This window comes from Corvus kubaryi, unplaced genomic scaffold (assembly GCF_017639235.1).
Source record: "Corvus kubaryi isolate FWS band 111438036 unplaced genomic scaffold, C.kubaryi_AGA036_p1.0 37387, whole genome shotgun sequence".
Classification (NCBI taxonomy): domain Eukaryota; kingdom Metazoa; phylum Chordata; class Aves; order Passeriformes; family Corvidae; genus Corvus; species Corvus kubaryi.
The window spans coordinates 3,828,524-3,843,983 of NW_024581129.1; the positions used below are offsets into that span (position 1 = coordinate 3,828,524).

General features: G+C 43.6%; 1 protein-coding gene and 1 long non-coding RNA gene across 5 annotated transcripts; both read right to left on the minus strand.

The window, feature by feature from the left end:
• Positions 1-7,047: 7,047 nt before the first annotated feature.
• On the minus strand, positions 7,048-8,405 carry LOC121669066. The gene is made up of 2 exons (XR_006017597.1): positions 8,235-8,405; positions 7,048-7,190 (listed from the first exon to the last, which is right to left on the minus strand). It is a non-coding gene; the product is annotated as an uncharacterized LOC121669066 (long non-coding RNA).
• A 2,926-nt stretch (positions 8,406-11,331) lies between these two features.
• ZFAND2A (zinc finger AN1-type containing 2A) lies at positions 11,332-14,540 on the minus strand. 4 transcript variants are annotated; one of them, XM_042037545.1, is made up of 6 exons: positions 14,344-14,538; positions 13,680-13,774; positions 12,852-12,983; positions 12,511-12,662; positions 11,889-11,978; positions 11,332-11,480 (listed from the first exon to the last, which is right to left on the minus strand). In XM_042037545.1, the coding sequence occupies exons 1-6, from the start codon at positions 14,396-14,398 to the stop codon at positions 11,471-11,473; spliced, it is 534 nt and encodes a 177-aa protein (XP_041893479.1). In that variant the 5' UTR covers positions 14,399-14,538; the 3' UTR covers positions 11,332-11,470. The 4 variants fall into 4 exon arrangements, with proteins under 4 accessions (XP_041893479.1, XP_041893480.1, XP_041893478.1 ...); XM_042037546.1 differs by having other exon boundaries at positions 11,332-12,106; positions 14,344-14,540; XM_042037544.1 differs by having other exon boundaries at positions 11,332-11,978; positions 14,344-14,539.
• Between the last annotated feature and the right edge of the window lie 920 nt (positions 14,541-15,460).

The following is a 15,460-nucleotide window of genomic DNA, read 5'->3' on the forward strand; positions in this document are numbered from 1 at the left end:
TATGTATATGCTGTTTGCAATAGCCTGGTTTACAGATGCAAATTATTAAGATAATGCTGAGAAATTTAATAAAACACTGGTTGATGCTCTTCCGTTTGATGTCCTACAGAACTCCTGTGGGATTCAATTAGAAACAGGTAAACGCATTCAAAGACAGAGTCTGGTTCCCTTGTCAAATACCTTCATGCTTGTACCCTCGATATTTCAGGCAGGTTCTAAAAGTCAAAGATTAATTTTCTGTTCTAATTACTTGTTGGATATAACAGACAAGCACTTTCCAAGTATTTATTAATCTGTGTGGCTTTGATCTAATACCCAAGAGCCATTTTATCTATGCTGTAATTTATTAACATACATAAATATACACTGATCTTTCATGTGGTCCACAATATTGCATCTAAACACAAAAGGCATTTTGAAGGAGAAAACTTCTCATTTCTCATTCATACTATGGAAGGAGCCATCACCTCCCTTTTATCTGGGCCAAAACACTGGGGGGTTTAAATTTTTGAATCTATTTCATCAACACACAAAAAGTCATATTTTATAAAAATCATTATATCAGACTCCCACATTGTTTAAACAAGCAGCAGCATTTCATCAATGACAGGGCTGCTTTTTAGAATAAGCTTATTTTAAATATCCAAATCCATGCCATTTTAGGTTTTTTGAACCAATTAACATTAACAAAACAGTATGAAGAGCAATAAAGAGGAAGTAACAAATCCACAAGAATCAGGCCTCCATTAATATATTATACTATACACATTTCCAAGTTTTAAGCCCTGTCAAGAATAATTGCCTTTGAATGCCCATTTCTCTGCTCTTTATCCTGTATCAGAATGCAGCAAACATCCTTTCAAGCTTACAAGTTAATTTCTTGCCAAGTGAATGCATTTTGTGAATTCAAACATGTTAACGGGACTTTTTTTTTAATTGAAGTTACACATATTTTGAGGTTTTGTGCCAAGTTTTCTACATTGAACAATTTGGGCCTTTTCCAGCAATTTTCATTGATGATGCCTCTCTCTATGAGGAGTTAGAAGTCATCAATACAGAACCAGAACAAATTTATAATTGAAAAAGGGCAAAACCAGTGTTCTCACTGGACTGGAGCTGGGTGACACAGCCAAGCAGACCTTGCCTTTGCTCCTTCCACAACTGAACACTCAACAAATTCAACCCACAAGTGAGAATCCTGTCCTGAATTTCAATTTTGTTTAAATATTTGCAGCTAAGGCATGAAAGCAAGGATTTATACTGGAAATCCAGCAAGAACCATCAAGGAAGGTCTCACCATCAAGCAGAGAACGAGGGCTGAGAGGAAACAAGTACGTGCTCCAAGAAGAGAAGGAAGAATTTCCCTTCTTAACAGCAAAGAAGGGACTGCTGTGTTTCACCACCAAATTCCCCATCAATTTAATAACCTGGCTTTATTAATAAAAGTAGGGAATTAACTTTGAATGGATACAGATTAAGGCAAATACCCGGAATTAGCATGAAACTCTTGCTGGCTAATATGTAATGAAGAATGCACAATTCCTTTAAACACAAGTAAGAAAGACACCACATATTGTTTATACCAAACACAGTTGGGGACGTGAGCCTTTCGCCTGGGAAAACCATCTTCAAAGTAGCAACTGTTTTCCCAGCTGTGAATACTCTTTCCTGGGAAATCTATTCGTACCATTACAAAAATAATTTTCAAAGGAATGTAAAATTATTCAGCCTAATCTATGCACATCCATATTTCAGACAAGATTCTGTACCTTCTTAGACATGTCTGTTTACAAAAGGCCTACTATTCTCTATAAACACTACATGGGTGTCACAATTAAATTTACCCCTTTTTTAAATAAATAAATGTATGGTAATTTAATAAAATAATCTGAAGCAACTCTATCAATATTCTGATGAAGAAGTGTTAGCAGGAAACCAATGCTTCAGTCCCATAACCAGCTGCCCTCAAAGTTTGTTGTTTTGTGGTTGGGCTTTTTTTTATTTTATTTTCCTAATTTGAGAAATATTGCATAGATAAGAAAGCAGATTAACCAAGCAAGATGTCACACAGTAAGCCATAAATGCCACATGGATTTAGAGGTTCATAATTATTTCCTATAACTATCAGAAGGCCACCACACAGAGAGGCACTAGAAGCCAGTGGACCAGCAAACTTGTCTCTTTGTGCAAGTAAAAAAAGCCCAAGCAAATAACCCAAGAATAGACATTCAACTGAAAGGCAGCCCAAAGCAAAGAGAAATAGGCCCAATGTTTTAATTATAGACTGACAAAACGCAGCAGATTAATGAGAGCACAGTAATATCCATCCTAACATTTAGCTTGGCCACTTGGAGAAATAGCTCCCACCCCCCCTTTATCACTGGGAAACTGCTTTCTGCTGATGTATCTTTCCATCAAGGCACAGGGGGAGATGGAGGGATGGGGGAAGATGAAAGATTATGTCATCTTCTCTTCATAACATGGACAAAACTCTATTTGCATGTTAAAGATACTTTAAAGCTGGTCAAAAAAAACCCCGTGTGAGACGAGATTCTTATTCTAGGAGGTTATGCTAAATAAAATTAACTTTTTGGAATTTATTTCCTTTTTTTTTTTCAATATTTAAGATTTTTTTTTTTACATATTCCTTGAAAAAAAATCAATAACCCCAGATAACACTAATGCTTACAACAGAGGATTAAGCAAGCACAGCAAAACCAAACAAGTGCAGGAAGAGTGGACAGTGGAATTGCAATGCAAACAGTTTCCAAAATATACTTTTAATGTGTATAAGATACAGTTAATATTGGTAGCCTGGTAATCACAAGAAAATCCTGCAACATCACACTAAGTTGTTAACTTCATGGCATTTTTTTAGGGTGGGAAAATATAAACCAAGTTATTTTGATGGCTACAAGATAAGCTTCCCATTAATTAGAAAAATAAATTAAGGGAACAATAAAGGATTACTGAGTTTGTTTGCAAATCATCCACAACTCATTATTTCACGAACAAGCTTTGGGATGAATTAGTGGGTTGTCGGACAAATAAATACACTGTCTGATGACAGCTTTGCAGTATCTGCTGGATCAGTTTGCACCAATGTCTGGTTTGCATTCATTAAACATTCAAATTATTACCCCAGTTACCTGATTACAAGCAGCATTAGAGATCATACCAAAGCAGCATTCCTAGTTATTCCACCGAGCTCATGCCCAAGATGTTTATCTGCACAGCTTAAACATAATTTTATGGGGTTTTCCACTGCTACAACCAAACAGTGATTTTAAAGAATCTTTTTTTTTTTTTTGTGGTTTGCTTTGCAGCTTAATAATTATATATTGTTCTTTATGATAACCTCCAAAAAGCCAAACAGAAAAACCCTTTCTTTACAAATTTTGCCATTTTCCATTTAGTAAACAGATATTTCTGTTTGGGCACCTGCACACTCCGATGAAAGAACCACCATGAGCTACTTGTTTATTTGCCATTGTTTGTAGTATCTGTATGGAATCTCAAAAATTAAATTCCTTTCCCACTGATCCTGCCTTTAGCTGAGGAAAATGTTGATTCCTCCTCCTCCAACCACTTGCAACGCTGAAGATAACAAGAAAGTACCCACTGGTTGTATGAGCACTTCCTAAAGTACCCTTCAACCCAAGGGGATTTGATTTATAAAGATTGATCGTCCCTTAGTCATTGTCATTTTCCTGGAAGTTACAATGTTTACTAGACTAAATTGGGAAGGAACAGGAAATTAATATTGTTTTCCACGGATTACAAATTTTGAGTCTTGCCTAATAGATGTTCTGTTCTGAAAGAATTTCCTACTGTTCTGCAGAGAGCCAGCAGCTCTGCAAGCAGCACTGCAGCAACAAGAGCTGCCCGTAAACAACGAGATCCTTTTGACACAGTAAGGTCATTCTGGGCAGAACTCAAAAAGCCCTGGGAAACAAAGCAACCACACGTTGTTCCCTACCTACAGAGCTACAACTGTCAGGACTGCTGTTCCAGTAAGCTTTGCGGCATTGAGGCAGCTGAAAGTAAGGCTGAAAAAATCCATAAACAGAAGCAAAACAGGGGTAACTGCAAAGAAACACTTCTAAGGGTTCTGCTTCTTCAAGATGACACGTTAATGACACTGTAAATATTTTTTTTTCAGAGAACTGAAACAAAATTAACTTGTCAGAAAAGATCCATCAGGAAGTTGTTACCTAAGAAGCCAATATTCAGCTTCAAACCTCCAGGCTAGATGGCACATTTTAAATCTCTTTTCTTCACCTATGTTACAGTTTGAAAGAAGAAACTTAAACATTCTGGTAGTTCAACATATAAGTATGTTAGTAAACTATAAAAGTAATTAAAAGACATGTAAAACTAATGTTCAGTGATTTAAAAAAAAAAAATCTGTTTAAAAAGTGGGATTATTTCAAGTAGGTAAACAGAACAGTAACATTAGGAAAATCTATCAGAAAAACCACAAGGCTGAATTAAGATCTAAAACTTAATTAAACTTTAAAACTCGGCTCCACTAGAGATGTCTTATTTAGAGCTGTGTGGTTCTAAGATCACTCATGAAAACATTCATATTGGTCTTGAATTGCTTACTGCTATTTAGTGTAAACAGAAGAAATTGAGTAGATGAAAATCAATAAAACATCAAGATTACTCTGAAAGGTCAAGTTGTTCCAAGGAAAAATGCCTTAGTCTAAGGCTGGTAAGAATTTTTGAAACAAATTTCTTGAAGGAATGATCAGTGTACACTAAATCCAGTCACTTAAAACACACCTCAGCTTGCCTGCAGCTCTGTTACAAAATCAATTAGAGATTTGTATTTTCCACTTTGGAGATTAAACTTGCTGTACTGGAATTGAAAAAAAAAAAAAAAGTCAATCACAGGAAAGTGACTTAATAAACCTATAAACCTCCATCCCACCAAACACTTTGACTTCTTCCTACCACATATGAGACTCCTTAGGAAAAACTGGAGCCTACCCATCCTTACTTTAAGAATTTTCTTTCATTCAGTTACTGCATTAAAAGCCAATCAGAGCTCATCAGAATCCAGTCACCATAATTCAGGAATTCCTGTAGATCTAGCAAAATTCCAGCTTATTTTAAAGTAACAGAAATCAAACTAAAGAAAGTAAGGGCGCATAATAAACCCTCTCAGCAGTTGCCTTAATTTTTGTTCCAAATTTCTTACTTGGAACCATCCACACTGAGCACAGAGTTCCTCCTGATCTTCCTGTTCACACAGAGCAGTTTTACCTTGGTCTCTACTACCCTTTCCATGCTGACAACGTTTGATGACCAAAAGCACTTTAAAGCATAATTGCCAGTGTGCCTTAACCAAGCATTTCCCACAAAGCTGGGCGTACTTACACTGAGTAACAACCAAACTGCCAAGCAATTAACTTTCTTTAACCACTTCTAAAGTAAAATTGTTTAAGAGCTGCCTCGCATTTTTCATTCTCAACATTCATTTCAAACAAATAAAAAAAAAAGTGGTCTATTAACTTAGACTTTCCTGCTGTCAACAGTTACAGTTTATAAAGCTGATGCCAAGAAATGGCTTGTCATAGACCTTATATGGCATTCCCAAAAACTCACTATATACATGTTCAAGCCACCCACTGGCATCAACTTTTATGATTCCAAGAACTGTTGTGCTTACTGGTGTTCCCTAAGAGTATTAAGGATTCTTCTTTCCATGACTATTTGCTCTTCCTTTCACAGTCCTACAGTCTGCACAGCCCACAAAACTCATTTGGGTGTTCTAAGAACTTAACATTGGACATCAGATGGTCCAAAGAGGCCCCACTTGCCAGGGGCTTGAAGCCCACCTGGAATGTTTGGCAGTTTTACATGAAGTTATACAGACTGTCACAGGCAATAAAATTTTCATTTTGACATTTCAATTTCACACTGCTTTATTCTGGAAAATTATTTTCACTCAAATTCAACTTTAGCACTGCAAATCCACAGTCTATAATGCAAAGGAGAAGAGAAACGTTCCCTCTTATTCAGCTATAAATGCAAAATTTCCTATTTTTGCTTTGACAAAGATGCAGTCTTTTCCTATTTAGGAACATTTATGCCGAGTTCAAAATTCAAAAATGTACAGACCTCTGAGTAGCTTCTGCCAATAGGCTGGCTTTTCTTATTTAAGCTTCCCAATCTCTAAATGCAATACCTAGAGACACTTATGAATGCAAAAGTTCTTTAAATAGGTTCTTGCCAATAAGCTTAACTAAACTCTAACAGCAAAATAAGTACTAATTTTTAGTTATATGATCTGCATTGACCTATACATCTCATGATAAAGGAAGTAACAAGCAGTGTTCACATCTATTTTATGTTAGGCCAGGAAACACAAGAGAATTAAGACCATGGCTTCTTGAGGTGATCCTCAAGAATTCCTGAGGAAAAAAACCTGCTTTCCCTCTCCACTTCTTGAACTGCTTTCCAGTTCTTTGATCCTCATTCCACAGAAACCACTAAAGAACAGCAGAATTGGATTGTCCTGTTTATGCATAATTTCCATCACAAAAAAAAACCCCAAAAAACCTTCCAGCTCCAAGTTTCCACTTAAGTAACAAATTGAGATTCCTAATTCCATTCTCATAAAACAATTCATAAAATGTTCAGCAATACAAAGGGACTGCTGACACCTTCTGGCCACTTGACATTCTGTACAAAAACCAGGAGAATTTCCAAGAAAACATCTTTCATGCTTTCCCAGGCACTCAGGATCACATGAAGACTGAAGCTACACTGAGACTGCCATATGACAGCTCCTCACTTGGTTCACATTTCACCCACATCCATTCTCTGTCACAGAAACATCCAAAACAAACAGAGATCACCTCTCTGCCTGCCACGACTGTACCCAGATTTGGCTCAATTCCTCTTTTCCTTTTAGCTTTCACTCTAAGCATATTGCATCCAAGGAATCACTGCAACTGAATGCAACACTACACTCATGTTCAGAACAGAATCTACAGCAACAACAAATCCATATCATATTGAATTAAAGAGCCAAACCTGCAGCTTTTGCTTCTTCTTCTTCGGTTTAGTTTCCACTTCCAGCTCATCCTTTTGGGCCACATGTTGCTTCAGCTTTTTTCTTTTTTCTGCTTTCTTTTCTTTGTTTTCCACAATCATTTTCGGCATTCTAAAATGCTGTTCTGTAACAGAAAGGTTCAAACCACAGTTAGAACCTTTTTTAATATTAAATGGCAGTCTCACATACAGACAGTTATACTATAATTACACTGGTATGGTAATTATTTGTGACTGCTTAACTGTGAAATGTACGTCTGCACTGAAATTTGGGTCATTTTGGAGAATGTTCATGTCTCCTTTAGGAATACATTGTAGTTAAGGCACTGTAAAACTCAAATGCCAGTCTCCTGTAGGAATCCCCACACCTTTTGTCTTCTGGGGCCCTGTTGTGGAAAATGCCTCAGTGACATATGAATTCCCCATACTTGAAGCAGTGGTTTCTGCAGGTGACAACACACCACATTCAAACTGTTTGATCAACTGTCTACCTCAGGTAACACCAATGAGACCTCTCTCAACGCAAAATACATTCATGTGACTATTAGTCATCTCATTAATACACATCGGTGTGCACTCACAAGTAAGCCTAATGGATTACTAAAAGGTTTTAAGCCACTACTTCTGTTTAAACTGCAGGGCTTTTTCTGTTTTCATACAGGTTAACGTGGTACAACTACGCTTGAAGAATTGTCTCGTTAGCTTTAATTTTAGACTGACATACGGGCGAAGGAGTTGCAGAAAACACGGTTCTGAAACCAGGTCTAGTTGTAACTCCCTACTATTTCTTTGTGAGAAAATCGGATTTAAGTGGCTTTCCCCAGTTACCCCAACACTGTCACTTTCAGCGTCAGTTTCACTACACAGGCAACTGTCGTCTCAATCACAAATATTTACCTTGAAACACACTCTGAAATATAAAAGCAACCCACAAACCCACGTTGGGAGGTTCCCAACACGGCAGAAGCTGCCACGGGAGGGGTTTGGCACCTCAGTGACACCGGAGCCACACCTGGCACGTGTCGGGCACGGCCATGCCCTGGGCAGGAGGGCACCCCAAGGCCAGCCCCTACCCCCAGCTCCCCTGCACAGGACCCGGCTCCGCTTCATAACCAGCTCGCCTGGATTCGCTTCCCGACACGCGAACCCGGCTGCGCGTCCCCACACACCTGCCTGGTTCACATCCCAGCGCACACCCCCGGCTCCGCCGCAGCCCACTCAGCCACCGCCACACATGTGGCGTGGCCAGGCCGGGCCGGGCCGGGCCTCCCCGCCCCTCCCGCAGCTCCGGGCGGGCAGGGGGACCCCCGGAGGAGCCGCCGCCACCCCGGGAAAACCCAGGGCTGCGCCCCCCACCCGTTCCCGCACGCACCTCCCGCAGCCGCCGCCTCACACATTCAACTGAGCCCCACGCTGGCGCCGCCGCCCGCCCCCTGCCTCTCATTGGCTACGGGGACAGAATGGAGGCACCTGGTTGGCTGTCGGGCTGTCAATCACCCCGCTAGCCAATAGGGAGCCCCGCTCGGAGTTAAAGCGCCCACCAGGAACACGTGTGCCGAGGAACGCTCTACCGGCTTCTGGCGGCGCGCATGACGCCATCTTCCCGCGCCGAGATCCGCCTGCAGCTCCGCCCTTTTGCCTGGCAGATTCCCGAAATCGGGACCGTCCCAGGGCTTCACCGGGATCCACCGTGACCGTGGCAGGGATCCACCTGCACCCTGCCTGCGATCCCCCATGCCCTGGCAGTGATCGTTCCGTGGCCTGGTAGGAACCCCCAGCGCCTGGCTGGGTTCACCCAGGGCCTGACGGGGATCCCCGGGGTCTCACGGGATCCACCCACGGCCTGACGGGGATCCCCGGGGCCTCACGGGATCCACCCACGGCCGGACGGGGATCCTGGGGCCTGGCAGCTCCCACCCCGCACTGTGGGACACCCGGTGGAAGCCAGCCCGGCGCTCCCCACACGAGTCGGGTGCTGCTGGTCACAGCAGGGTGGCGTGGGGGCTGCGGCCGCCGCTGATACACTGAGGTGTGGCTCTCTGGACAACGGCTGTGATCCCTTTGAGCCCGCAGATCCTAAAGGCCAGGTGCTAAAAGATCCTGAAGTCTGAGCCAGCGTTACCCGTGTCCCTATGGGCTCTGGTGGAATGCTTGGGAAGAGGCCAAGGGTGTGGTTTGACAGGACGAGAAAACACCTCCGAGGACAATTTCCAGGCAGCAAGTTGGTTTCCATGCTTTCATTTTCTATAAATACCACATGCACAAACTTTTCCACCTACTCTTGGCAATTTAAGGGCCAGAATTTTTGCCACAAACACACACATAGATGACACATTTTTTTCAGGACAACCTGAGACAGCGTTGTTGCTTCCCTTTGCTTGGATCCCAGTAGCAGCTGAGATGCTGGATGTGGGAGCAGGTGGTGCTGGCAAACAAGTCCCTGTACCATTGCAGGCATTGATGGGAAGAGGTAGCTTCTGCTTTCCTCCTCTTCCACCTCCTCCCCACACTGAGGTGCCCTCCCGTCCCCCTGCCATTGCTGCTGGGCTGGGAGAGCCTCTCTGCCCTGGGCTGTGACCATGGAATCCCCTTCCCAAACCACCGGTGGGGTACATGGAACCAGTTAGAAATTATACACAAAAGATATAAAATGTATATAAAATACAGCAATGGGCTATGGCTGAGTTAGGGCATTGGCACACAGAGGATAAGCAGAGGGTGGTGGTACCTAAAACTGAAATTGTAATTTAAGCTTTTGCTCCAATGTGGCTAGGGAAAGAATGTTTTCTATGTTTAGACTTCCTAAAATAAAGACTGTGTTATTGCATATCCTATTGTGACATCCTGTGGTTAAGCACAGTATTACAATACTGTCACATCACAATCTTGGCTGCATGATTGCAAAAAATTAGATTTATATGAACGTTGGAACTCATACCTATATTACATGTCCTGTTTGGCCAACTAGCTGTGATCTTCTCCAAAAAGACTTCTCTAGCATGAGAAACACTGGGCCAAACATTAATATGAGCTAGCACAGATACTTGTTCTGTGCTGGCCAGAAATTACATCTGTCCTTTCTTAAGAAAGGCCTATGACTCAAGGCATTGACTGTTTTTACATGCTGTCCCTGTGAAGGTCCATAAATCCACATTTCCTCCTTAAGAAGCATTCCAACTCCAAGGATTAAACTGTTTAAAGAGAAGAGACACAACAGCCTTGGCACAACTGCAGTACCCCTCAAGGCTGTACGAAGCACATGCATTAACTGCACTCCCATCTCTTACAGAATCACCGAAGATTATTATTCCCAGGTCAAGGAACTCGGCATCCTCTGCTCTGCAAAGTGCTCCTCCTCCCACCTCAGCAGCGCTGGGCACTCACAGCTGCAGGGGACTGAAGGGGCTGCAATTACCCTCCAGTTCGTCCTAAGCCAGCACTCCAGCCCAGCAGCCCCAGCATGCAGAGGAATGGCTCCAATGACACATGAAATTGAGGTCCTGACCCCCTGACACCGTCAGTAAGCCCTGGCATTTTTCTCACAATTAGCTGGATGAGAGGCCTACTTAGATCCCATCTGGGGAATTAGCATTGTTCATTAACAGCACATTTCCATTTCATCAACCTACAATATTTCGGGCCTCAAGCTAAGCAGCTGGATACTCATGCAGTTTTAAAGAGCCTGGAGAGCTGATCAGGATAATAGATGGAGCATTATCTGTTATGACTGCACTTGTTCAAGCTTTTCAGGAAGACAGCAAGAGCAGCCTCCCTAAACAATGCTGTGTTTTGGCCTTATTCTCATTACATGAGACACAGTTAATGCTACTTTCTCTGGCTTCCTTTTCTGCCTGAAACCACAAAATATATCCCTGCAAATCTAGATTTCTGTCTAAGAGGCAATCAGTGTTGAAGAATTATACTGCACATGCCTCTGTGAGCACTAGCCTTCAGACAGGGCCTGAAAAAAAAAAAAAAGAGGGTATAGCTTTATAAATAAAGTTCTTCCAATGACATTCAGAAATCAAGAGGAAGCTTATATAAACTCGCTTCACATTGATGTGAGGGATTGAGACATATGACACTAGCTTGTATTTCAGATTCTCATTTTGGGAGATTCCTAGTTCAGGCTTGGCCTGACCTAAGCAAAGCTGGCTGTATTTTGTACCAGTTGTAATCGTCCTCCTACTACCATCCCCCAGTTTACTACATCAAATATTTTTCATAGTATTGAAGTTCTTATTCCAAATATAGGAACAAGTAACATTGGCTTGGAAAGGGTAACAGTTTATTGAATGCACACAAAATTATGATACAAAAATAAGTTAATTGCATAGAAATTTAAAGAGAGAGAGAAAAGATTAACTCTAAAATAAAGGTTTGATCCAGATGTGAAGAGCCTCTACTATCTGCACCTGAAAGACAAAAATGCACTGGTTACACAGCTCGAACTTCCAGTCACAAGGAGTTACAACATGCCAGGGAAGAGCTTGGGCCATTTAATTTAATTCAGGTGTCTGCTGTGCTTTCCTCAGCATTCTGATGACACACCACTTTTCCAAACTCACTGAGCAGGTGGGAGACCAAGCTGCAAATACAACAATTTGGTGTCCTCATGCTTTGGCTATGTGGCCACTTTAATCACTGTGGAGAAGCAGGGATTTACCTGTGCTGTCAGAGCCCCTATGCTGCACTCCCAACAGCATTTACAGGTCAGCTACCAACTCTAGAGCAGTTAGAGGTGTGACAGTGGCACTGGTGCCCGTGTGGACAGCAGCCAAGTCTTAAGAAATGTTTGCTTTTACTCCTTGTGCCGCTGATACCTGTTGTGCTGACGATTCCCATTAGATGGCACTCCAATTGCTCCCGGGGACTTGAAGGTGGGCTGAGAGGCTCTCATCAGAGCTGCATATCTAGGAACAAATACAACCAGGCTCAGCACCCATGCACTCTGTAGTTCCACTCTTCCATCCAGTTTGATCATCTGCATCTGTCACACATCTCACACTCCTACTGCACAGAACAGTCAAGGTATGTCTGCCTGCAAGAGACAGATCTTTTATTAAAATTAAGTTTAAACTTGGCTTGTCAGGGTATTGATTATTCGTGGTTACTTCAAGGTGCTGGACAGAGCTTTAGGATTCTAGTATTTGGAGCCAGATCTCAAAGGGTGCTTGAGTTGGCCAGCGATTATTCTCAATTAGGAGAGACTGACACAGGTAAGCTTGAAAATTCAGGAAAGCATTTGATAAGCCTTTTCTCTTGGCTCAGAAATTAAGGCTGACATTTCAGAAATTCAGCCTGAGATGCAAAGAGGAACTCATGGCTATTTTATTGAGATGACCTGTAGTTTCCAGAATTCCCTGTCTGTCCAAGCTCCCCACCAACCCCTGACACCAGCCCTGAAATCTCATCTTGAGCTGAAGTACCACAAGTACAGCTCACCCTGCCTTGGAGATGGGCTGGCTGCTCCCTCTGCAGTCGTGATCCAGAGGATGCCGGTGTTTGATGCAGAAGTTGCCACCACACTGTTCACAAACCAACTTCATCATCTCTTTCCTTTTGCAGCCTGGCTTTAAGCATTTGTTTGTGAAGATCTAAGTAAGAGAGGACAGGAAGTTGGCAATGTTTGCTTTCTCTGAGCAATGACCAAGTTGAAGCACAAATGTTCAAGTGCCCTTAGAGCTAAGATGAAGCAGAGCAAGTTTTTACACAGTCTGCTGCCAGAAGGCCCAGCTTCACAAGCATTAGGAAGAGAGTTTAGACTTCAGCAGCAGTTTTCTTACCTTCTGCTTTTGCTGTGCTGGATTGTATTTGCAGTCCTTATCTATGTGTGCTCCAACCACAATGTCTGGGATTTCTCCCTTCTGCACTGGGATAGGTGTGTTACAGAGGGGACACACGGGGACCTGCACATTCTAAGAACACACAACACAGATCAGAATCACAGAATTACAGAATTGTTTAGGTTGAAATAGACCTTTAAGATAACCAAGTCCAACCCTATTTTTCTGTCTTTCCTCTTCTCTTACCCATAGGTGATAGAAGCATATTCCTAAGTGTTTCATGGTCTCATTTGCTAATACTTTTAAAGATACACTTCACAACAGTAACTGCAAATCAATTTCCAAAAATCATGCAGACATGCTTTGCCAAATCAATTTGTAGCAACATATTTGGTAAATTGACTTTAAATATCCTTTTGGCTTTTCTGGAATTACAGCCTTTGAATACCTCAAAGCCCAAGTACAGGCCAGAGATCAAAGTTTGGCGCCACTTGTTCTATTTATTTCTTCTGTAGTTTCATGTTTGTTGTCCTTCAATTTACAGGACTTGGACTGCAGAAAATTTTAGACCACAATACATTATTTAAAATATAAAGCACTCCTCTCTAAGGAGATGTACTATGAGAGAAAGAAACTAGAATCTATCAGTAGTGACCTCTGAAATGTCATGTTTCTATATGTTTGAAATCTGGATGCATCATTAACTTGCATCTTGTGGTTCTCCCATCCACTTTTATTGAAACCACAGATGAAGGTTCAGAGCAGCCCTTACAAATGACTTAGCAATTTGCAGGGTGAATTACTGACTCACGTCATACAGGAACTCACTTTCTTGTAGGCGGAGCTGCACTTGTGGTCATCATAACGGATGTGATCTTTACAGAAGACTTCCCCACATGCGTCGCATTTCAGAGGAAGGAAATCTGGGAGAAGAATAAAAAAGAAAACAGATTTTCACGGAACAAAGTTAACAACTCTAAGGGTACGCACAATAGGCTACAAATTCTAAAGAAATTTTTGTCTAGTCACAATCCAATTATCTCTAAAGAGGTTAGATCATTCTTCACAAATATTAAAACTGAAAACCCAAGAGTGATAAGTTTTCCTCTTTTTATCTGCAGTGTAAGACGAACACAAGCCATAAGCACCTCAGGAGCTCCTCGAACGCAGAAACCTTAGTAAGCAACTAGTCAAGAGCTAAGAGCTGAAGTACAAATCCAAAGCCCAGCTTCAAAAATAATTTTATTCATGAAAAGCCATCCCTTAGCAGTTTGACACGCACAGCAACAACAGCTAGCACTCTTTCCCTAGACCGACTGAGGGGGCACTCCAGCAGCAGCACTGGTGCGTGCCACTACCCACAGCAGCCCGTACAGCCTCGGGGGACAGGAGCGGCCCCCCGGTACACGCGTTACCCCTCCGTGACGAGTCCGCCCGCGCGGGCGCTGCTCGGCGACTTCAGCCCGGGGCTTCGGTCCGAGCCCGCACTTACCCAGCTGTTTGCAGGAGCGCTCGGAGCAGTGCTCGCCCAGCCACGGGAGCTCCATAGTGCAGCGGGACCCTCGCTCCGGGGATGGGAACACGAACACGGGCACGGACGGGCACAGAGGAACGGGCGCAGCCGCCGCGGCTTTATCGGCTCCGGGCGCTGACTCAGCGCAGCCTCGTGCCGAGTCACGCTCCCGCCGCACGGCCGCCCCCGTGACGTCACGGCCGCCCGAGCCAATGGCGCGCCGCCGCCGCCGCCGTCTGCTGCGCGTGCCCGGCGGGCAGCCAATGGGAGGCCGGGGGGCGGCTGAGTCACGGCTGGGGGCGGGGCCGGGGGATGGGGGATGGGGGATGGGGAATGGGGATTGGGGATTGGGGAATGGGGATTGGGGATGGGGATGGGGACGGGGGATGGGGAATGGGGGACGGGGGATGGGGGATTGGGAATGGGGATTGGGGATTGGGGATGGGGGATTGGGGATTGGGATGGGGATGATGGAAATGATGAGGATGGAGATGATGGGGATGGAGATGATGGGGATGGGAATGGGGATGGGGATGGGGATGGAGATGATGGAGATGGAGATGATGGGGATGGGAATGGGGATGGGGATGGAGATGATGGGGATGGGGATGATGGAGATGATGGGGATGGGAATGGGGATGCGGATGGAGATGATGGGGATGGAGATGATGGGGATGGGGATGCGGATGGGGATGGGGATGGGGATGGGGATGGGAATGGGGATGAGGATGGGGATGAGCATGAGAATAGGGATGAGGGTGGGAATGGAGGTAAGGATGAGGGTGGGAATGGGGATGGGAATGGGGATGGGAATAGGAATGGGGATGGGAATGGGGATGGGGATGGGGATTGGGGTGAGAAAGGACTTGGGGCAACAGGGCAAAGGGAAGGGCATGCAGTTGAGTTCAGGGTGGAGGTGAGACAGGTTGGTAATGAAGGCAAGGGCTCTCCAGCTTCCGCAAGGCATCACATCCACAAGCATTGCTGCTGCTGTGAGTTCCCTGTTGTGCAGGTGCCCAAAGGGATCAGAGTGCAGGGCTGTCATAGCCATGGGACACATGTGGGTGAAGGACACAGTAAAGCCCACGTCGGACTG